Source organism: Hypanus sabinus, chromosome 19 (genome assembly GCF_030144855.1).
Source record: "Hypanus sabinus isolate sHypSab1 chromosome 19, sHypSab1.hap1, whole genome shotgun sequence".
Classification (NCBI taxonomy): Eukaryota; Metazoa; Chordata; class Chondrichthyes; order Myliobatiformes; family Dasyatidae; genus Hypanus; species Hypanus sabinus.
In genome coordinates this window covers 4,071,434-4,095,779 of record NC_082724.1, presented here as the reverse complement: position 1 = coordinate 4,095,779, position 24,346 = coordinate 4,071,434, and the positions used below count along the sequence as shown (strand labels likewise).

Genomic DNA, 24,346 nt, shown 5'->3' with positions numbered 1-24,346 from the left:
GCTTCCCCCCTCCTCACCACTCACTCAGCTCGTGGCCATCTCCTTGAACCCTCTACAACAGTAGTTGCCGAAGTGGGTGATACCACCCCCTCCTGGGTATGGTCAGTAGCAAGGGAGGGGCAAGCTGAGGGATTACAGGTTTAACAATTAATTACTTGATCCTCGGTGCCTCATAATTGCAGTGATCACATAATCGCCTCCTCTTTTGATCTTGTACGACTCAAAGCACATTCTAGCTAGTGAAAAGCAAGGTGACACTTCTGTACTTGGCATATCATGAGAAATATGGACTGAAGAAATCATGTTATTTCTAGGCTTGGCCTGCGCATTATTGTCATTCAGTACTGTAGTTCAGTTTTAGCAAGAACCATTCTCACAGTGAGCCAATTCCTTTGAATCAGAGTACAATGTTCAGAATCTGCCCTTTAGAATGATCTTGATCGCATTTCTCTAGCCCATGGCCCAACCAAGATATCTCTGCCCCACTTCATATACCTTCAGGCAGAGAGGCAGTTGGAGAAGAACTGATTCTGCCAGCAGCAAGCAAGATTCTAAATACAGATTTGCATAAGTCACCAGACCAAATAATTAAAGAAACTCTGTTCAACTCTTGAGGATGTGGAAGACACATTGTGCAACATTGGACAACAAAATCTGCTCTGCAGTTGGATGAGTCAACTTTGTCAGGCAATGAATCTTTGCTTCTCAGTTACGTTCACTTCATAAAAGATGAGACTAGAAATAACATGAAGGGGCAGTCAATATTTTGGGCTGTTGAGAGATTTTTAAAAGAGAAGGACATCCTGCCTACCAACATTCTTGTTTGTGCAACAGATGGGCACCATCAATGATCAGCCACCGCATGGGGTTATTACCTGGTTGAAAAAGTTATAACTAACATTCGCCATGGGTGTGTAATTCAGACAACATCTTGTCACAGAAAACCTAAGTAATCGGCTGCACAAATCGTTAAATACTGTTATCACGGTGGTTAATAAAACCAAGTCCAATGCTGTCGATTCTTGACGATTTTGAGACCTTTGAATTTAGAATAATGAACAGTTTGAATGCTGGGTGTTACACAAAAAAATCAGATGGCGTTCAAAGAGAAACAGACACTTTAATGAGCTTTTTGAAACTAATTCTTTGAAGATTCAAATGATTTATTCAGTAATTAACTCAAGAATATTAGAATCAGGTTTATTATCACCGGCATGTGACGTGAAACTTGTTAACTTAGCAGCAGCAGTTCAATGCAATTCAATAATCTAACAGAGAAAACAGAAATAAAATAATAAATAACTAAATCTTATTCAGTATACATATATTGAATAGATTAAAAAATCGTGCAAAAACATACCGTATACCTTTAAAAAGTGAGGTAGTGTCTAAGGGTTCAATGGTCCGTTTAGGAAATGGATGGCAGAGGGGAAGAAGCTGTTTCTAAATTGCAGAGCGTGTGCCTTCAGGCTTTTGTACCTCCTACCTGATGGTAACAGTGAGAAATGGGCGTGCCCTGGGCAATGGGGGTCCTTAATAATGGATGCTGCCTTTCTGAAACACTGCTCCTTGAAGATGCCCTGGGTACTTCGTAGGTTAGTACCCAAGATGGAGCTGACTAAATTTACAATCCTCTGCAGTAGCACCCCCCATACCCAGACAGTGATGCAGCCTGTCAGAATGCTCTCCACAGTACAACTATAGAAGTTTTTGAGTGTATTTGTTGACATACCAAATCTCTTCAAACTCCTAATAAAGTATAGCCACTGTCTTGCCTCCTTTATAACTACATTGATATGTTGGGACCAGGTTAGATCCTCAGAGATTTTAACACTCAGGAACTTGAAACTGCTCACTCTCTCCACTTCTGATCCCTCTGAGGACTGGTATGTGTTCCCTCATATCCTTCCTGAAGTCCACAATCAGCTCTTTTGTCTTACTGATGTTGAGTGCCAGGTTGTTGCTGGGGCACCACTCTGCTAGTTGGCATATCTCACACTTGTACGTCCTCATCACCACCTGAGATTCTACCAACAATGGTTGTATCATGAGCAAATTTATAGATGGTATTTGAGCTATGCCTAGCCGCACAGTCGTGTATATAGAGAGTAAAGAAGTGGGCTGAGCACACACCCGAGTGTTGATCGTCAATGAGGAGGATATGTTATCACCAATCCACGCAGATTGTGGTCTTCTGGTAAGGAAGTAGAGGATCCAATTGCAGAGGGAGGTACAGAGGTCCAGGGTCTGCAACTTCTCAATTAGGATTGAGGGAATGATGATATTAAATGCTGAATTATAGTCGATGAACAGCATCCTGACGTAGGTGTTTGTGTTGACCAGGTGGTCTAAAGCCATGTGGAGAGCCATTGAGATTGCGTTTGCCATTGATCTATTATGGCGATAGGCAAATTGCAATGTGTCCAGGTCCTTGCTGAGGCAGGAGTTCAGACTAGTCATGACCAACCTCTCAAAGCATTTCATCACTGACAATGTGAGTGCTACCGGCCGTGACATTGCTTATCTGTCAGAATTATTCACAAGTTGAATGAAATCAATCTTCAATCACATTGAAATCATGTGAATCTTATCAAAGTGAAATCAGTCTTCACATTTATTGCAAGCTGACCTTACTTAAGTGCAATATTGGCCATTGTGTCTTTTTGCAATTTCTGAGTTGGAAGGGAAAGAAAGGATACCAGATGGTCTAGAATACTGTGCCCACCTTGCTTAGCTATAAGTCAAAGAGATTTAAAGATTTTCTCTCCATTAAAATTCTCAGTTGAGTAATAAATCCATTCCTGAACCTTAGCAGGAAAGAGGGGGCAAGAACTGATTCTGCTACAAAATGACAGCTGAGCTGAGGTTCAGAAAGGGTTGGTTGCAGGAAGAAATCTCTGAACGCTATCCTGCACTGTGGCAAAAGGTTAAGAGATTCTCTTTTTTTTTTGCCTTTCCAACATCCTATTTGGTGGAGCATGGTTTCAGCGCAGTCGCCCAAGTTCTTTCAAAGCAGACTGAATTACTGGGTGTGGGGATCAGAGACTGATGTTGAAAGTTGGTATCATTTCCCCAACCCATCCATCAAAGAAGGTGAAAAAGCAGATGGACACCTAATGCATGCTCTAAAAGTGTTTGTACTGTAATTAAAGAAACTTTATTTGTAGCTGAAAATAAATTTGAATGGGGGTAGCATTGGTCTCCATTCATATGCATATCTAAATGTAAGTGTTACAATTGAACCTGCATGTTTGGCAGCTCATTCCACATTCGCTCGACCCTCTGAAGATATTTCCCCTCAGATTCCCCTTAAATATTTCACCCTTCACTCTTAACCTTCATCTCACCCAACTCTGATTTCTGAAGGCCAATGTGCCATAGTTCCTCTTTACAACCCTATCTAACTTTGACGCTACTTAAACTAATTATGGATCCGTATTCTCTTACTCAAATCTTAAATCTCTTACTATCTTTCCTTTCAGTTAGTCTTGACGAAGGGTCTCGGCCCGAAACGTCAACAGTGCTTCTCCTTATAGATGCTGCCTGGCCTGCTGTGTTCCATCAGCATTTTGTGTGTGTTGTCTGTATTCCCACATCAGCCTTTCTACTGTGAAAGACCTACACTGGTCTGCCTTCTTCACTGTCCATTACAATCCGCTACCCCCCCCCCCCCCGCCATCTTGAAATCCATAACACAAGGATTCTAACAATTCCTGCTCATTTTCACAGGGCCACTGATAAAATCCAAGTATTCTCAGGATCATAGGTATAAATTTGTTTTTCAGATGATTTACTGTGCAATTTGTTTCTCTTGCAAACTGAGCTAAGTTTTATACCGGACTCCTGTATCAGCAGATCCTCGGGCTCAGAGTCTTTACCCCTTTGCAGTATAAAGTTAATTGTGCAATACAACGTCTTTAAACACACTTGAACAGCTACACACAAGAGATCCTGCAGATGCTGGAAATCTAGAGTAACACACAAAATACTGGAGGAACTCTGCAGGTCAGGCAGCAGCTAGGGAGAAGAATGGACAGCTAATGTTTGGGGCCGAGACCCTTCATTAGGACTGGAAAGGAAGAGGGAAGATGCCAGATTAAGGAGGAGGAGGGAGGAAGGAAGACTAGCTAGAAGGTGATGGGTGAAGCCAGATGGGAGGTGGGGGGGGGGGTGTGGGTGGGACGGGGATGAATTAGGAAACTGGAATGTGATAAGTGGTAAAGGCAAAGGACTGAAGAAGATGGAATTTGGTGGGAGAGGAGAGTGAACCATAGGAGGAGGGGCACCAGGGAGAGGTGATAGGCAGGTGAGGAGAAGAGGTCAGAGTGGAGAATAGAAGAGGGTATGGGAAAGTTTTACTGGAAGTTGGAGAGATCTGGACAGGGGTATTGCTCCTCCAACCTGAGAGTGACCTCATTGTGGCAGAAGAGGCCATTATCCCATGTGTTGGAATGGGAATAGGGATTGGAATTAACATGGTTGGCCATTGGGAAATCCTGACTTTTGCAGATGGAGTGGAGTTGTTTGACCAGGTGAACAGGTACACAGATAGGGAGGTTTGGAATACAGGCCAAAAACAGGCAAATGGGACTAGCTTAGATAGGCACATCGACCTGAATAGATGAGCTGTGCTGTTGCATGTCTGAGACAAAATGTGAGTCCTTTGCAGGTGATAGAATGTATAAAAGGAATATAGAATTTTAAAGAGAGGATTTATAAAAAGTGGAAGAGGAGATATGCTCGGCTCCTTTGTTTGGGAATGTAAAAGACACCTTGAAACTCATCACAAATACGAGAACCGAGATCAATGCCAGATGACTGGGAACAGAAAACACTGCGGATGATGGAATTCTAGAGAATTACATAAAGGAGCTGTGACAGGTTGCGGCCTGAAACGACAACTCCCCATTTCCCTCCATAGATGCTGCCTGACCCACTACTCAGTGTGCAGCACTGGGGATTATTGGTCCTGTAAACAGCTCCTGCCCCACATCCCCGAGTTTTGAAACTGGTGGCTGCCCAGGTCAACACCCAGATTTCAGTGAAATCTGAAGGTCAAAGTCCAGGAATTGGTGAGACGGTAGGCTGAAGCCTGAAGTTCAAAGATCAAAGTTGGTGAGTCCAGAGGTCTGCGAGTCAGGTCCAGGGACTGGTGGTCAGAGGTGACCTGGCCTGGGGTTGGAGGCCTGTGTTGTTGTGAGAGACAGAGAGAGAGAGTGGATGGGTAAGGGGCTTGTTTTGCTGTTGTCTTGTTTCATTGCTGTTGCTCTAGTGAACACCGAGGACAGGCATCAGAATGTGTGGTGATGCTTGTGGGCTGCCCCCAGCGCATCCTCAGGTTGTGTTGGCTGTTAACGCAAACAACATTTCATCGTACGTTTCGATGCATATGTGATAAACAAACCTGGAAGAGTCAGATCTGTCAGGCTCCTGTTGATTGGTAGAAAGTGTTCTGGGGGTGAATCGGTTCATCCCACTCCCATGTCTCAATTTGTTACTGCTGACTGTGGTTCCCCCACCGTGGTCAGTCTCACAGTTAAGCGTTGGCTGATGGAAAGTGCAATAAGGAGAGACGTCACCACGTGGGAGGTGGTGAATCTTTGTAATTCTTTACACTGGAGAGCCACAGAGACTCGATCACTGACTGATCATTGAAAGTCAACTTTGGGTATTAGAAGAAAAATGGATAGACTATCGAAATGGAAACTCAGCTGTGGTGTGGTAGACAAGAGATTCTGCGAATCGCCAGCAACACAGGAAAATGGAGTATTGCAATATTGTGTTTAGTTCTGGAAGGATGTGGAAGGTTTAGAGAGGGTGCAGAGGAGATTTACCAGGATGCTGTCTGAATTAGAGAGCATGTCTTTAAGAATGGAGCAAAGGAGGATGAGAGGTGACTTGATATGAAGTGTACAAGATGATAACAGGCATTGATAAAGTGGAAATTGCTAATATGAAAGGACATAACTTTAAGGTGGTTGGAGAAAAGTATGGGGGAGATGTCAGTGGTAAGTTTTTTACACGGGGAGTGGTGGGTGTGTGGAATGTGCTTCGGGGGTTGGAGGTAGAGGCTAAACCATTATGGAGGTTTAAGTCTCTCAGATAGGCACATGGATGATAGAAAAATGGAAGGACATGTGGGAGGGAAGGTTAAATTGATTTTGGAGCAAGTTAGAAGATCAGCAGTACATTGTGAGCCAATGGGCCTGTACTGTAACTCACAGCATGTTGTATAATTGTAGTTTGTGATATGTCGTACAATTTACAGGACATTCACCAACATATTCTAAAAATGCTATAACTTCCAGCATCTCAAATCATTCCTTTCCCCTCCACCCACCTTCCTATTCCAGCTTCTTCCCCCTTCCTTTCCAGTCCTGATGAAGGATCTCATCCCTAAATGTCAACTATTTATTCTTTTCCATAGATGCTGCCTGATCTGCTGAGTTCCTGCAGCATTTTGTGTGTGCTGGCTGGGGCACAGTAGAAGGGCAGACTGTAAATGCCTTTTCCAAAAGCTCCCTTCCTGAAAGAGCTGTAGGGCTATTAAACAAAAACTTGATGCATCTTAAAAGTTTCTTCTCCTGGCAGTTTATATGATCAACCATTCCAGTTGGCCACCCCAACCCCAACCCCATCTATTACCCCATCACTGCCCTGTAAACTGCTTAAACCACTTTTTATAATGGTGTTTACATTGTAAATACAAGTGAGTATTTATGTATATTATATTATTCCATATCTATCTTTTAACCTCTAACTTTATATAATTCTTTATGATTGGTAAATGTTTTTGTTGCATGTCGCACACTGACCAAGCAGCAAATTCCTAATACAAATGTATTTAGCAAATAAAGTTACCAAGTGCATTTATCAACTGAAACAGCAGAGGGAGCCCCAAGTCCTTCTTTGCTGAGCCAGAACCCTCATGGTTGCTGGAAATCTAAATTTTAAAATAATTCAGGAAACCTTTCGACGCTGTGGGCACAGAAACAGATAACGGTTTACAGTTAACTACCTGCCTATCTTTGACAGCTTCCAACGAGTTACCATCTCAGGCTGAAGGCAGAACGGTTAGTTAACTCTAAATCACAAAATACTTTTCCCTGGGGCATTGCCCAACCTGCTGAATATTTACATTACTTTTTGATTTTTTGATTCAGGAGCAATCCTCTGTGTAGAGATTTGACTACCTCCTAGCGGAGGCTCCCAAAGCCAACCATGCAGCTGAACAGAAAGTCTGGGTTCAACTTTCTGATCAAAATCTCTGAATCTGTTCATAGTTTGTGCTAATCAAAATCTGATTATCACTGACTTGCATAACGAGTCGTTTTGTGTGAAACAAGAATAACGAGGTTGTGTGCATAAACCATTCAGAAATCTGATTACAAAGAGGAAGAAGCTGTTCCTGAATCGTTGAGTGTGTGCCTTTGGGCTCCTGTACCTCCTCCCCAATGATATGAATGAGAAAGAGTGCACGTCCAGATGGTGAGGGTCCTTAATGCTGGATGGTGCCACCCTGAAGCACCGCCTCTTGAACTCATCAAGACAGAGATGCAACCAGGCAGGATGCTCTCCGCCACACAGCTATAGAAATTTGAAAGTGGTTCACTAATGCCCTCAACAACACACATGAAATGCTGGTGGAACACAGCAGGCCAGGCAGCATCTAAAGGGAGAAGCACTGTCGACGTTTCGGGCCAAGACCCTTCGTCAGGACTAACTGAAAGGAAAGATAGCAAGAGATTTGAAAGTAGTGGGGGGAGGGGCATTAATGGAAGTTAGAGAAGTCAATGTTCATGCCATCAGGTTGGAGGCTACCCAGCCGGTATATAAGGTGTTGTTCCTCCAAACTGAGTTTGGATTCATTTTGACAGTAGAGGAGGCCATGGATAGACATATCAGAATGGCAATGGGACGTGGAATTAAAATGTGTGGCCACTGGGAGATCCTGCTTTTTCTGGCAGACCGAGCATAGGTGTTCAGCAAAACGGTCTCCCAGTCTGCGTCAGGTCTCACCAATATATAAAAGGCCACACCGGGAGCACCGGACGCAGTATACCACACCAGCGTAAAGTGGTAAAGTGTCATCTCACCTGGAAGGACTGTCTGGGGCCCTGAATGGTGGTGAGGGAGGAAGTGTAATGCCCTCGTACAGTTTGCCTTGTATGTACTACCTGACCCAGTGCATTCGTCCAGCATTGATCATGGATGCAAATACCACACTTCACTGTTTCGATGTACACATGACAGATAACGGTCATCTTTATCTTTCTTTTTCAATCTTTTTATTATTACTATCAACAAAATTGATACATAGATAATGGGATTACAAACATACACATTTCAACTGAACATGAAAGAATACATAACCAATAGTTACAGTATAAATGAGTATTCCCAAATCATGGATGATACAAGTAACAAATAAACAAGGCAAACCTACGTATATCATAATATATATATATATATATATTTTAAAAAAACAGAAAAAAGAAAAAAAATTATGCAAAAAAACCTAATCTAATAACTAAGGAAAAAATGAAAAAAAGGGCTGTTTATAATATCTAACAAAAATATCAGTGTCATCAACTCCGATCAACAATTATAAAACTGGAAAAACAAAGGTCATCTTTATCTTGAGAAAGATTTCTCAGCATCTGCAGGATCTTGCGTCGAGCAAGAGAAAATCTGCAGATGCTGGACATCCCAGCAACACACACAAAATACTGGAGGAAATCAGCAGGTCAGGCAGCATCTATGGTAAAAAGAAGTCCATGTTTTAGGCCCAGACCCTTTGGCAGGACTGGAGGAAAAAAGCTGAGGATTAGATTTAAAAGGTGGCCTCATCATGACAGTAGAGCACATATCAGAACAGGAATAAGAGCTGGAATTAAAATGGGTGGCCACTGGAGATCCGATTTTCTGGCATAGGTGTTTGGTAAAGCAGTGTCCCCAATCCTCGCCAGATCTCACTGAAATACAGGAGGCCACACTGGGAGCACTGAACACAGTGAATGACCCCAACAGATTGACCTCACGAGGAATGACCCATTCCGATATGTCCATGTGTGACCTCCTCTTCTGTCGTGATGAGGCCAACACTCAGGTTGGAGGAACAACATCTTGTATTCCGTTTGGGTAGCCTCCAAGCTGATCACCTGAACATTGATCATCGGGGTCTCTCTTCCCGCCATCACAGACATTTACACTACACGCTGCATCCGCAAAGCAAACAGCATTATGAAGGACCCCATGCACCCCTCATACAAACTCTTCTCCCTCCTGCTGTCTGGGAAAAGGCACCGAAGCATTTGGGCTCTCATGACCAGACTATGTAACAGTTTCTTCCCCCAAGCCATCAGACTCCTCAATACCCAGAGCCTGGACTGACACCTTACTGCCCTATTGTCCTGTTTATTATTTATTGTAACGCCTGCACTGTTTCGTGCACTTTATGCAGTACTGGGTAGGACTGTAGTCTAGTGTAGTTTTTTTTTTGTTTTTTTTTACGTATTTCAGTCTAGTTTTTCTGTGTCATATAACACTGTGGTCCTGAAAAAATGTTGTCTCATTTTTACTATGCGCTGTACCAGCAGTTACGGTCGAAATGACAATAAAAGTGACTTGACTTGATGCTCCACTTCACCGTTCCCCATCCCTTTATCCCCCTCTCACGTTATCTCCCCGCCCGTCCATCGCCTCCCTCTGGTGCTCCTCTTCTTTCTTCCATGGCTTTCTGTCTCTTTCAACAATCAATTTCCCAGCTCTTTGCTTCATCCCTCCCCCCATCGCCTCTCTCCTCGGCTTTCCTTTCTCCGGTCCTGGGCCCGGAACGTCGACTGCTGCTTTTCCCACCGGCGCTGCCTGGCCTGCCGAGCTCCTCCAGCACTTCCATTGCTATCGTTCTCCCTCAGTCCGTATTTGTTGATGGAAGATTCTCACTCCGCCTCAGCACATGCGACAACTTGACCGAACGATTCACCAGCTCGTGCTGCGCCCCGGGCCCGGCGAGGCTCCGGGAACCCCTGACACTGAATGAGTGAATCGCAGCCTCCCTGCGCCCCCTGCCGTCGCCGGCTGGAAATGCAGCCGGCTGGTGGACCCAGGAGGCCTGGACTGTCCAACTCAGCCGCCTGTTTGATTACCAACATCTTCCCTTCCTTTTCCCCGGCCATAAATCAATAAATACGGTTAAAATATTTCTGTGGGGAAAGCACAGGGTACCTCTCAGTTAAATGAGGGGCGGCAGGTCATTACCGCAGCACGCATTACCCGGTTTTATCCGGAAGGTCTTCTCCCGTGCACTGTTCACTCTGCTATGGGGAACGGTTCACGTTTACAGGGTCGACATTCAATCTAAATGTGAACAGCGGATTTTTAATTGGTTTGATGTCCGTCTTCATCCGGGTATTCAAGAAGCTCTGTGGAGTCTACCGGGAATGCCTGTAACCAAATTATTCCTCCGAACTAATTATTTTTTAACATTAGACCCCACAGAAGAAAACTAAACCCCAAACACGCTTGATTCCATTGATTCTATTTTAGATTTAAAAAATCAATTTTTTTTTATTCGGCAAAGAACGATCTGCCGGTGGGCCTGAGGTGGGGCAACCGGGTATTCTGTGGACAAGGCTCCGCCTTCTTGTAGCTTCTGGGTTCTTTGCCTGATCTATGTTTCGTGTTTAAGGAAATCTCACGCAACAGAACTTCTCCGTTCTGAGCAGAAAAATAATGGTTCAGGGATATTTGGTGTTTGTGATGTGAAAAAATAAGATAACGTTAGGGTAGTAGCGGATTATGCGTCGAGAGAGGTGACAGGCAGGACTGGGTACAGCGCACTTGGGGTCCTGACCGGGGTTCTCGCGCCGCCAACATCCGGGCGCGGTTGTTGTGGCGGGGAGAAGATGGCGGCTCCCATCCTGAGGTGGCGGCGCGTCACCAACAGCAGCGGCCCTGTCCCGCGGCCCCGCCATGGACATCGCGCTGTCTCCATCAAGGAGCTAATGGTTGTCTTCGGCGGCGGCAACGAAGGCATCGTGGATGAGCTACACGTTTACAACTCAGGTCGGCTCACCCTCCCCGCGCATCTCTGTGTGCGTGTGTGGATATGTTATAATCTTTTTATGATGTTAGGGAGGGAGGAGCCGGGGTGGCGCGCGCTCCCGATGCCGCCGCCGCCCGCCCGTCGGCGCGTTCCCGTCGCGCCGGGTGTGGGGGGGAGGAGGGAGGAAACAAGATGGCGATTGTGCGCACCCTCGCGATTCCGGCACAAAATGGCGGCGGGCGGACGCGCGCGGCGTCCCGTTTTGGCGCCAATTGCCGTTTTTCCGCCGATCGTCGCCCGGTTCTGAGGCAATATCCCTACCACTGCAATGTCACTGCGTTTGCATCGTCAAATGCATTAATCCCCTTTCCGGCTTAGGCGGCTCTCATCCCTCCTCCCCTGCCTCCGCCCACAGCGGGTGGTTTTCCTCCCTGAGTGGGAGGGGTGCCGCTTCGGCCTTGGCCTCCTCCGAGGGAGAAGAGCTTCACGAACCGGTTAACACTCTCGGCTCGGTTTTCCAAACCTTTCAACTCGCGTCACACCCATTTCCGTCTAAGATACTGGCGTTATTGTGTTTATGCTTTGAAAATAAGAGTGTGAATCGAGTACTCGGTGATACAGCACGAAGACAGGCCCTCCTGTGTTTGCTAACTAAGATTTGAATTGGTTTATTATTGTCATATTGATCAAGACGCAGTGAAAGATTTGTCTTGCATACAGTTGGTACAGATCGGATGCATTAAATTAAAGCAATAACACAGTGTAGAATAGAGGGCTAGACTATTTCCAATTCTTCGAGCCGGTTGGCACGGTAGCATGGTGGTTAACACGATCACTTCACAACGTCAGTGATCAGGGTGCAATCATTATTGCTGTCTGTAAGGAGTTTGTACGTTCTTGTGACGGTGTGCGTTCCCGGCTACCCCTGCTTTCTCCGCAGTCCAAAGACCAGTTAGGGTTAGTGAGTTGTGGGCATTCTATGTTGGCACCAGGAGCAAGGAGACACATGCCTCCATGTGAAATGTACATGACAAATTAAACTATTTCATTCCCATTTACCTGTCAAAGTGTCTTTTTAAGTGTTGTATTTTTACCTGCCTCAGCCACTTCCTCTGATAGCACATTCTGTATTCTGACCACCCGCTGGGTGAAAAATTTCCCTATAAGTTAGGAGTAAATCTCTCCCCTCATGTCTTAAACCTGTGCTCTCTAGCTATTGATTCCCCAGCGCTGGGGAACAGGTTGTGTATGTTCACCCTGTTTATGCCCAGCACAGGACAGAAACAGGCCCTTAAATTTATCAACACACAAAAAGTACTGGAGGGACTCAGATTAGGCAGCATCCATGGAGGGGAATAAGCAGTTGGCATTTTGGGCCAAGACCCTTTATCAAAACTGGAAAGGAAGGGGGAAAGATGTCAGAATAAGGTGAGGAGATGGGAAGGAGGACAAGCTGAAAGGAGATAGGTTAAATCAGGTGGCTGGGAGAGAAGAGATGAAGTAAAAAGCTAGGAGGTGATTGGTGGAAAAAGTATAGGGCTGGAGAAGGAATCTAATAGAGTGGATTATGGACAAAGGGAAGGTGGGCAGAGTGGGGAATTGAAGAAGGGGGGGGGAAGTGAAAAATTAACAGAAATTTGAGAAATCAATGTTAGAGGCTACCTAGATGGAATATGAGGAATTACTCCTCCAACTTGAGAGTGGCTTCATTGCAGCAGAAGAGGAGGCCATGGACTGATGTGGTCCCACTTTTAGATCATCAGGTCCATACAACAGTTTTTTGCCCATGCACACTAATTCCATGTGCCTGCACTGAGTTCTATGCCTTGACTATTTAAATATTGTGACTGTATAGTCTATTATCACTGATGTATCATAAAATCTGTTTTGTGGCAGCAGTACAGTGCAGTACATAAATCACTATAAAATAAATATGAAGTGCAAAAGAGGAATGATAAGATAGTGTTCATGGATCATTCAGAAATCTGTTGGCAGAGGGGAAGAAACTGTTCTTAAAACATGAGTCTTCCTTCTTGATGGTAATTAAAAAGAGGAGACACATCCTGCAATGGAGGGGCCTTAATGCCTTCTTGTAGGTGTCCATGACGGTTGTTATAAACTTCTTTCGATCTGCCCAATGCAAAAATACCACGTACTATGGTGAAAGTAACTTCAACTCTTTATTAGCAAGTTACTCAAGAGAACCCTCTTAAGCACTGTCTCTCGGAGGCTGCTTCCAGGGTCTCTGCCTCCTGAAGCAAATACAGTTCTTTTTATATCATGCAGTCACGTACACAGATACATGTGGGTTCACCCCCCCCCCCTTAATTTCTCTACAGATGAGTATTGTTAACGTATCAGTCTAAATTGTTCGTATAACAGTTTTAATTGCTACTACGTCTGGATACAGATATGCACAGGCCCACCACCCAAAGTCTGCTGCCCTAGTAAATAGTCACACCCTCTAATTGCTTATCTTGCAGGTGCCATAAGAAACAAGGCACAATGTTTCCCACACCAAGGCTACTGTCACCCGCTCAGCTTATCTTATGCAAAAGCATTTGTGCATTTATACTCTTTTTCTCAAGCTCATAGCTGCTATGACCTTTTTAAAAAATTAGCCAGGGTCACAAGCGGCTTACAAGATGCCAACTTCTTAATACTACATGGTGGGGAGGCTAGTGCTGAAGATGGAGCTGGCTGAGCTTGCAGTCATCTGCAGCTTTCTCTGATCCTGTGCATTGCAGCTTCCATACCTGACATTGATACAACCAGTCAGAATGCTCTCCTCAATACATCTGTAGAAATTTGCTAGTCTTTGATGACATAGTAAATCTCTTTAAACTCCTTATGAAACATAGCTGCTGGCATGTCTTCTCAGTGATTGCATCAATGTATTGAGCCCAGGATAGATCCTCTGAGATTTGACATCCAGGAACTTGAAACCGCTCACGCTTTGCACTGCTGATCCCTCGATGAGGACTGGTATGTCCCCTGACTTCCCATTCCTGAAGTCCACAATCCATTCTTTGGTGTTTTGATTGTGGATCAATCACAATTGATTGATCGTTGATGTTGAGTGCAAGGATGTTGTTGCAAATCAATTAACTGGCTGATCTGTCTCACTCATGTTGGCCTCCCTGTCATTGTCTGAGATTCTGCCAACAACAGTGGTGTCATCGGCGAATTTGTAGATGGTGTTCCAACAGGGTTCCATTCCTGAGAGCTGTACATTACTGACAGCTGTCTGGCAGTATGTTTAAATAGGACAATGTGTGGTTAAACCGAGTCATTCATATTTCTCTGCAAGATGAAATGATACTGAGTTCCCACATGGCAGAAGATGCCTGTAGTCATTAACTTTCCGTCCCACTTTTCTCCCAAACATGCTCGCATGTATGAATTAAACATAAGCGAGATACACCTAAGATGAGGAGGAGCTGTGCCTCCTCTGGCTGTGAGATTCAGATATTAATCACTGTCTGTGTTTTAAAAAAAATATATTATCTTTAAAAATACTTTTATAGCCCCTACTACTCACCTTAAACCTATGACTTTTGTTTTCAAATTTCCTTCAGTGGATTGCATCTCCCCTACCTATATCTCTCTAAATCTTGTGCAGGGGTACCCAGGTTACTAGACTTGGCTTGAAGTGACCTGACTTACGAAAATCTAGCCTTATGCAAATTTTCCCATGTATTTTTTAAAGCATTTCAAAATTCAAAGTAAATTTTTATCAAAGTGCACAGATGTTACCATATCCAATCCTGAGATTCATGTTTCATAGTGCTGGGGTGATTATTCAATTAAATTATAGTAGGTGTACATAAAGTGATACAATATGAATAGCTTTTTAAAAATCTGTAACACACACAGAATACTGGAGGAGCTCAGCAGATTAGGTAGAATCTATGGAAAAGAATAAACAGGCAACGTTTTAGGCCAAGACCCAAAACACCGACTGTTTATTCCTTTCCATAGACACTGCCTGATCTGCTAAGCTCCAGCATTTTGTATATGTTGTCTTGTATTTCCAACAACTGTAGATTTTTGTGTTTGTGACAGGTCTTTGTGATTTGTAGAGAAGTTATTACAGACCGTTCTCAGGAATGGGACCCTTGTTTAACCTAGGGCTGCCTCAGCCTCCGAAGCTCCAGGGAAAAGACGCTTGGCTATTATCCTTCCCCATTAGTTCTTCAGTCCAGGCTGTCACATTTATTGAGTGGTCCTGGAATTGTATACACTGCCATATTTTGTTTCATCAGGTGATATGGCATTTAGCTCAGCAGTGTTGCTTTATGATAAATCTTTTGTGGAGAATGGAGAATTTTTTTTTCGTTAGAGGATGCCTTGTGATGACTATGGAGTGAGCAAGCTAGGCCGAACTATTTGGTTGAAGGAGGATGAGGTGTGACTTGATAGAGGGGTACAAGATGATAAGAGGCAGAAATCGAGCAGACAGCCAGAGACTTTTTTTCCAGGCCAAAATGGCTAATGCGAGAAGACATAATTTTAAGGTCCTGAAGAAGGACCTTGGCACAAAACATAGCCTTTATTCATTTTCATATGTGCTGCCTGACCTGGTGAGTTCCACGAGCATTTTGTGTGTGTTGGTCTGGATTTTCAACATCTAAAAACTGTTTGTGTAACAGCCTGTAAGGAGTTTGTGTGTTCTCCCACATTTCATGGATGTACAAGCATCTGTTTGTGATTTTAAGGTGATTGGAGGAAAGGATTGGGGGTGATGTCAGGTAAATTCTTCACAGAGAGTGATGGATATGTGGAAGGTCCTATAAGGTGGTAGAAGCAGATGCATTAGGGATGTCTGAGAGACTTGGGCACATGGATGATAGGAAAATGGAGGGCTATGTGAGAGGGAAGGGCTAAACTTGATAAAGGGTCGGCACATTTGTGCTGTAGTGTTCCATGTTTATATATTCTAAACTTTTACAGTTGTGGAGATATTCAATTTTTAATTAACGTTGTGTTTTCCATTGTGAGCATATGAAAAAAGCCATTCTCAATAGTCAAATCAAAGGGTTCTTCGGTGTAATTGGTTTATCTGTTCTGCCTACATTTCCTTTAGTTGATTGGCTCTCTTTGAGAAGCCCTCTGATGTGTTCTAGTTCTCCTCTCTTGGTTGACCATTGAATCACCAGTCTCAATCCTGATGCAGGGGTTCGACCCAAATTATCGACCCCACAGATGCTGCTTGACCCACTGAGTTCCTCCAGCAGGTTGTTTGCTCCTCCAGCTTCCAGCATCAGATCCCTGTAGCTCCTCCCTGTTGATGGAATGAGACGAGGGCATGTCCTGAGTGGCTGAGGATCTTTAATGATGGATGCTGCCTTCTTGAGGCCATAAGACATAGGAGCAGAATTAGGTAATTTCAGCCCACTGAGTCTGCTCTGCCATTCCATTGTGTCTGATTTATTATCCCTCTCAACCCCATTCTCCTCCCTTCATCCCGTAACCTTTGAAACCCTGACTTATCTACAACCTGTCAGCCTCAGCTTTAAATATACCCATTGACTTGGCCTCAGGCTGTCTGTGGCAATGAATTCCTCACCTCCATTCTACAGAGAATTCCTTCTATTCTGAAGCTGTGCCCTCTGGTCTTAGACTCTCATACTATTAGAAACATCCTCTCAACATCAGCTCTATCTAGGCCAGGGGTTCCCAATCTAGGGTCCATGGACCCCTCAGTTAAGTGTAGGGGTCTATGGCATTAAAAAAAGGTTGGGAACCCCTGATCTAGGCTTACTGCCTCTTGTATATCCTTCACTATGAAGTTCAGTTCTACATTTTGAGTTAATTACAAACTCTGCTGCCCACATCTCAACTGGCATAATTTTGTTTATTCTCTCCTCTCTACAAACAAAGTTCCTCTTGGCCTCCACTCACCTACTCTGTAACCTCTCAATTCAAATCTTCAGAATGTGTTCTCAGAATCTGTCCACTTGCACACCTTCATGATTGTAAACTTCTTACCGAGTGAAAATATGTCCCCAAGCATGAGCTTCTGGAAGTGACTGTGGTCATGACAGACAGTGGTGCAGCAATTAGTGTAATGCTTTACTGTTCCATTGATCGGGGTTTAATTCCTGCGCTGCCTGTAAGGAGTTTGTGCCTTCTCCCACATTTCATGGATGTACAAGAGTTAGTAAGTTGTGGACATGCTATGTTGGCACTGCTGGCAAGGCTTCACTTTGGGCTGCCCCCAGCACATCCTCAGACTGTGTTGGTCATTGGAAATGACACATTTCACTGGATGCTTCGATGTACCTGAGACAAAGTTAATCTCAATTAAGAAGTAGAGGTTCCAGTTGCAGCGGGAGATACAGAGGTACAGGTTTTGAAGCTTGGTTATTTGTCTGAAGGGAATGATCACCAACCTGTAATTGATAAAAAGGTAGCTTGATGTTTGTCTTGTGGTTGCCCACATGCTCCAGAGTAAGTGGAGAAGCAGTGAGATTATGTCACTGTGGATTTATTCACTGTGCATCAGTAGGCAAACCCTGCAGCCGGTCCAAGACCTTGTATCCAGTTTGAACTCATTCCCATCTCCCCATCCTGTTTCATTATTGACTTCTGATGTTCTGAGATGAATGCTGAAGCGTTCAGTTGGCAAAGTACTAGAGCTGGTCAGAAAAAGAGGACTGTAATCTTGAGTTTTTGTTTTGGAATCTTGTACTATTTCAGTCAACTCAATTGCAACAACTCTATCTCTTAACTTCCAGTGATTTCCCTCCCACCCCTCTATCTCCATTCCCCATTCTGTTATCTCTCTCACCTCTTCTCCCCTGTCATCACCCACCCGGTTCCCCTCACCCTTACCTTTCTTCCTTTATCCTCTTCCTATCAAATTCCTCCTTCAGTTCTTTATCTTTTCCACTAATCACCTCCCAGCTTCTCACTTCACTACCCCACGCCCCCACCTGCCCCCTCACCTGGTCTCATCTGAAACCTGGCAGCTTGTTCTCAATCCTCAACCTTCTTATTCTGCCTTCTTTTTCAGTCCTGATGAAGGGTCTTGGCCCGAAACATCAGCTGTTTATTCCCCTCCGTAGACGCTACCTGACCTGCTAAGTTCCTCCAATATTTTGTATGTTGCTCCGGATTTCCAGCATCTGCAGAATCTCTTGAATTTTGATTTGCAACTTTAGTATTTGGATGATTTGAAAGATTTTGCCTGGTTGCTCTGCCAGGAACATTTTCCAAACCAAGTGAATCATTTGCTAGCCAGAACTGTATTAATGAGGGGAAATGCACTGTCAAGCAGTGCTGGGTTTGTGAATTCCACAGATTCACCACATACGAGGGACTGATGGAAGATTCTGTTATGTTGTCTGTAAGGTCTGATTCATTGAGTATGGCTGTGTCAGACTTTACATCACTAGTCAGTTTAGACCCCAGCTTCTGAGGAGGATTGTCTGCACTACAAGCAATTTTGCCAAATTCAAGGCCCAGGTTAATGCATTTGCTTTCTTATTTGAATTTAGCATTAATGAAACAACTGAGTAGCTTGCATTTTAGTTAGCATTTTGTGGTGGAATTTGAACTTAGTCCAATCCTCCTGAATTGCCAAGTTACTACCTTACCAGTGATTGAGAATCACCAAGTCCAAATATATAGTTTTGAAAGACATAGCTGTCAGACTGGGTGTGCAGCAGGTAGTGAGTAGGTATTTAGCAAGAGGGGTAGAAACTGGGATCCTAACTATGAGGAGCCTCCCTGCTGAAGCTAGAGCACAGGACTGAATGTGTGATAAGCAACAAGCAATCCGCATTGCCAAGAAATCTTGCAAGCTGCAGATCTGATCACGGTTATCCAGTCCTACCATATCTAGTAATGGAGAATTCAACAGCATGGGAGGGATGAGGGGCAGCAGATCAATGCCAAAGCAGATTCCAGAGCATTATTAATCTGCTTGAAGTGTCAACTGGATGATTTTCATCTTGGTTTCCTCCTGAGATCTCTACCATCACAGTTGCAAATCTTAAGGAAATTGGATTCACCTTCAATATTACCAAGAAATCACAGAGTTCTGGTACATGTAGGTGATAGGACTAGACAACATTCTGGCTATGGTGCTGAAAACTTGTGTTCTAGAACTAGGTGTGCCTTCAGCCAAGTTTTTTTCAATGCAGTTAGGATATTGGCTTTCATTTGACAAGGAAAATGGTCTAGCTATTACCTCTTCTAAAAAGTTAAACAATCCAATCAATCTACAATTGGGGAAAAAAGTTACAATTTTGCAATTACTGTACCTGGTTTTCTGCATTAGTGGTTTGATCTTCATCTAAGTCACAATAATAGACAAACACAAGCTGCCTAAACTAATAACACACAAACAATTGCGCTACTTCATTTTAATTTAAACAATCTAGGTTCTAAAAAGTATGTGAACATCTAGGGTAATGCCTTCTTCAAAAGCTATTTGGAGTCAGATGTTCCAATCAAGGAGATGAGATTTGAGGTGGAGGTGGTAGAGGTGCCCTGCCCTATAAAAAAGTCACACAAAGTTAGGTTACTAACAGCCTGTTCTTCTCAAGAAAGAGGCTGTTTATGTCCACTGTTTCTCGATCAAAACAACTTTCAGAGGACCTTAAAAGAATTGTAGAGATGCATGAAGCTGGAAAAGACTACAAAATCTGTTCTAATGTCCTGAGGGTTCTTCAGTTCACAGTAAGAGAAGTTGTCTACAAATGGAGTAAATTCAGTACTGTTGCTACTCTATCAAGCAGTGGGCGTCCTGCAAAGATCACACCAAGAGCACAACACGCAATGCAAAAGGAGGTGAAAAAAACCCAAGGGAAACACAGCAAAAGACTTGCAGAAATCTCTAGAACTTGCTGAAGTCTCGGTTCATTTGTGTCCACTATAAAAAGCGCACTGACCAAGAATGGTGTTCATGGAAGGACACCACGGAGGACACATTGCTGCACATCTCAAGTTTGCAAAAGACCACCTGGATGTTCTACGGTGTTTCTGGGACAGCAGTCTGTGGGCAGATGAGACAGAAAGTTGAACTCTTTGGCAGAAGTGCATACTGCTATGTTTGGAGGGAAAGGGGCACTGCATACCAACCTCATCCCGACCGTGAAGCATGGTGGAAGGAGCATCATGATTTGGGGCTGCTTTGCTGCCCCAGGACCTGGACAACTTGCAATCATTGAGGGAACAATGTATTCAAATTTATATCAAGACATTTTACAGGAGAATGTCAGGGTAATGATTTGTCACCTGAAGCTTAATAGAAGTTGGATGATGCAACAAGATGATGATCTGAAGCATAAGAGTAAATCAACAGTATGGCTTAAAAGAAGAAAATTTGCTTTAGAATGGCCAAATTAGATGAGATGCTGTGGCATGACCTGAAGAAGGATATTCATGCAAGGTATCCCAGAAATATTGATGAACTAAAACTGTTTTGTATGGAGAAATGGTCTAAAATTCCTCCTCACCGTGGCACAAGTCTGATCAGCAGCAACAAGCGTACATTTGGTGGAGGTTATTGCTTCTAAGGGAGGTTCTACCAGTTATTAAATACAAGGGTTTACATACTTTTTCCAACTGGACTGTGATTAAACAACGTGTTCAATGAAGACATGAAAAGTACAAACATGAGGAAATCTGCAGATGCTGGAAATTCAAGCAACACACACAAAATGCTGGTGGAACGCAGCAGGCCAGGCAGCATCTATAGGGAGAAGCATATTGGTCTATTTTGTGACTTAGATGAAGATGACAGACTACATTTTATGAGTAATTAATGCAGATAACCAGGTAATGACAAAGGCTTTTTTTCAACTACCACCCACTTACTTTCAGTCAATAGGAAAATGATGATAGTTGTTATTAATGATGCATAACACAGCACTTTCTCATAACTACCCTACTGGCTAATTTGATCTTAAAAAAACATCCAGGAACCATTATGAACTTCCACAGCCCCCAGTGATCCTGGGATTTCAGTCACTGAGGCTGACGTAAGAGCATCCTTCAGGAGGGTGAGCCCACAAAAAGCACCTAGCCCAAGAGTATCTGGCTAAATACTAAAGACCTATGCTGACCAAGTGGCTAGAGTGTTCACTGTGATCTTTAACTTGCTTCAGCAATCTGAGGTACCCACCTGCTTCAAGCAGGATTCAATTATATTGGTGCCTAAAAAGGATGTGGCAATCTGCCTCAATGACTATCATCCAATAGCACTTACATCCACAGTGATGGAGTGTTTTGAAAGGTTGGTAATGAAACATATCAGTTCCTGCCTGAAAAAACAACTTAGATGCTCTCCCGTTTGCCTGCCAGCACAACAGATCCACAGCAGATGCCATCTTATCAGCTCTTCACTCAACTCGAGAACATCTGGACTGTAAAGATGCATACATCAGGATGCTCTTTATTGACTATAGCTCAGCATTCAATATTATCATCCCTTCAAAACTAATCAATAAGCTCCCAAGACTTTGCCTTAATACCTCCTTGAGCAACTGGATCCTCCATTTCGTCACTTGCAGACCCCAGTGATTTGGATTGGCAACAACATCTCCTCCATAGTCTCTGTCAGCACAGATGCACTACAAACATTGTGCTTAGCCCCCTGCTCTACTCACCTTTATACTTTTGACTGTGTGACTAAGCACATCTCCAATGTCATATCCAAGTTTTCTGACGACAACACTGTCGTAAGCCAAATCAGCATTTAGGAGGTGGATTGAAAATTTAGCCACAACGACCTCTTACTCAGTGTCAACAAGAACAAGGAGCTTATTATTGACTTCAGGAGGAGGAAACCAGAAGTCCATGAGTTAGTACTCATCAGGAGATCAGAGGTGGAGATGGTTTGCAACTTTAAATTCTTCATTTTTGTTAGCATTTCAGAGGACCTGTCCTGGGCCCAGTATGTAATTGCCATTACAAAGAAAGTCCTCTACTTCCTTAGGAGTTTGTCAAATTTGGCATGGCATCTAAAACTTTAACAAACCTCAATGGGTGTGTGGTGGAGAGTATACTGACTGGCTGCATCACTGAGGCATGGAAACACCAATGCCCTTTGTGAGAAATTCCTACAAGAAGTAGTGGATACAGCCCATAAGTAAATGCACCCACCGTTGAACACATCTACATGGAGTGTTGTCGCAGGAAAGCAGCATCCATCAGCAGGAACACTCAGGTCACGCTCTCTTCCAGCTGCTACCATTAGGAAGAAGCTACAGGAGTCTCAAGATTCACACCACCAGGTTTGAGAACAGTTACTACCTCTCAATCATCGGGCTCTCAAACCAAAGGGGATAACTTCACTCAACTTCACTTGCTCTAATCACTGAATTGTTCCCAAAATCTATGGGTTCATTTTCAGGGACTCTTCATCTCAGGTTCTCCATATTTATTTCTTATTTATTTATTATTATTTCTTCCTTTATGTATTTGCGAAGTTTGTTTTATTTTGCACACTGGTTAAACACTTAGTTGGTATGATGAGATCTTTCATTCGTTCTATTACGGATTTATTGAGAACGACCTTGACAGATGACAGATATGTATGTTGATATCACACCTGATATGACAGATGTGTATGTTGATAATACACTTTGAACTTACAAAGATGTTTTTTTGAGGAGATAACAAAGGAGCTTGATGAGGATAAGGCAGTGGGTGTTATCTGTGTGGACCTTAGTGAGGCATTTTATAATGTCCATCATGGTGTCAACCTGAAATTATTAACCTGCTCAGTTGAGAAAGAACACCAGAGACACGAAATTACCTCTGAAACGGTTTTTATTCAGAGAGGAGTTCACAGCCCCACACACTTCGGGCGTAAGGTAGCCAACTCCAAATTTGTTGGTTTACAAAGGTCATACTTCTACCCAAAAGCAGGGTACTACATTCGCAAATATGGTTACCGATTCAAATTCATCAATTGATTGGCTATTGCATAGCTAAGCATGCAAAATACTCGGAATAAGCATAGATGCAAGCGTAATATTTGGAATGGGTATGGACGCAAGCAAAACACTGGAAATAGGTATATAGCTCAAAATACTTTGCCGAACACATTGTCTTGTGGTTGCAAGGTTCCTCTTTGTGGTTGCCACATGCTGTCTGGCATCTTATTTTAGCTACCTCTTCCCTGTCCTCCTACACTTCCCCAATGACATATCCTCTCCCTGCTGTCTACATATTTTGCTACATTTGCCCCTCGCCCACCCCTTCTACGCATTCCCCTTACCCTCTTCACGTTCTCAATGGTAGCTTGTGATGGTAAAAATGCATGGGATCCAGGGTGATTCAGAGCTTTGGTTCAAAAATGTCTTGCTCATGGAAGACGAGAGTGGGGGTAAAAAGCTGTTATTCTGGCTGGAGCACCTTGGCCAGTGGTGTACCAGAACGATCAGTGCTAGGGCCTCTGTATTTAAAATATATCAGTGGTTTAGATGAAAATGCAGATGAGTGGATTAGCAAGTTTGCAGATGACACCAAGACTGGTGGAGTTACAGACCATGTAAAGCACTATCAAAAGTATACAGCAAGATGTAGATTAGAAAGCATGGCAGATGGAGTCCATCATTGACTGGAAGTGGCTATGTAGGTGGATAAGATGGTAGAAAAGGCATACAGCGTGCTTCCCTTCATTGGAAGGGATGTTGAGTATCGAGTAAGGAAGTCAAGCTGGAATTATGTATATAAAGCCTCAGTAAGAGTATTGTGTATGGTTGTGGTTGCTCTATCATAGGAAGGATGTAGAAACTGGAGAGGGAGCAGAAGAGGTTCAGCAGGTTGCTGCCTGGGTTAGAGAGTACAGATTGTAAGGAAAGATGAGACAAACTTGGGTTGTCCTCCCTAGAATGTCAGAGGCTGAGGGGAGACCTGACAGAAGTTTGCAATGTTATGAGAGACATGATCTTTCCCCAGCGTAGAAATACCCAAACATCAAAGGATATTATAGAAAGGAAAGAGTGCAGAAGAGGTTTACCAGGATGTTCCTTGAATTGGAGGGTATGTGCTTTAATGAGAGGTTGGACAAACTTGAGTTGTTTTCTCTGAAGCAGTGGAGACTAAGGGGAGAACTGATAAAGGTTTATAAGGTTATCAGAGGCATGGATAGAGTGGTCAGACGTATCTTTTCCCAGGGTTGAAATGTCTAATACCATAAGGCATGCATTTAGGGCAAGAAGGGGTAATTTCAAAGGAGATGTGAGGGACAGGTTTTTCTTACATAGAGTGGTGGGTGCCTGGAATGCCTTGCCTGGAGTGGTGGTAGAGGCAGATACATTAGGGACTTCTACAAGATGT

At 43.6% G+C, this 24,346-nt stretch overlaps 1 protein-coding gene across 3 annotated transcripts in view; it reads left to right on the top strand.

Annotated features, from left to right (window-relative positions):
* Positions 1-8,290: 8,290 nt before the first annotated feature.
* Positions 8,291-24,346, top strand: part of LOC132377693 (host cell factor 1-like) — a 139,213-nt gene continuing 123,157 nt past the window's right edge. For all 3 annotated transcript variants that reach the window (XM_059943924.1, XM_059943925.1, XM_059943923.1), the window contains exon 1: positions 8,291-11,067. In XM_059943924.1, the coding sequence (XP_059799907.1) occupies positions 10,908-11,067 (160 nt within the window). In that variant the 5' untranslated portion in view covers positions 8,291-10,907. The remainder of the gene's footprint in view (positions 11,068-24,346) is intronic.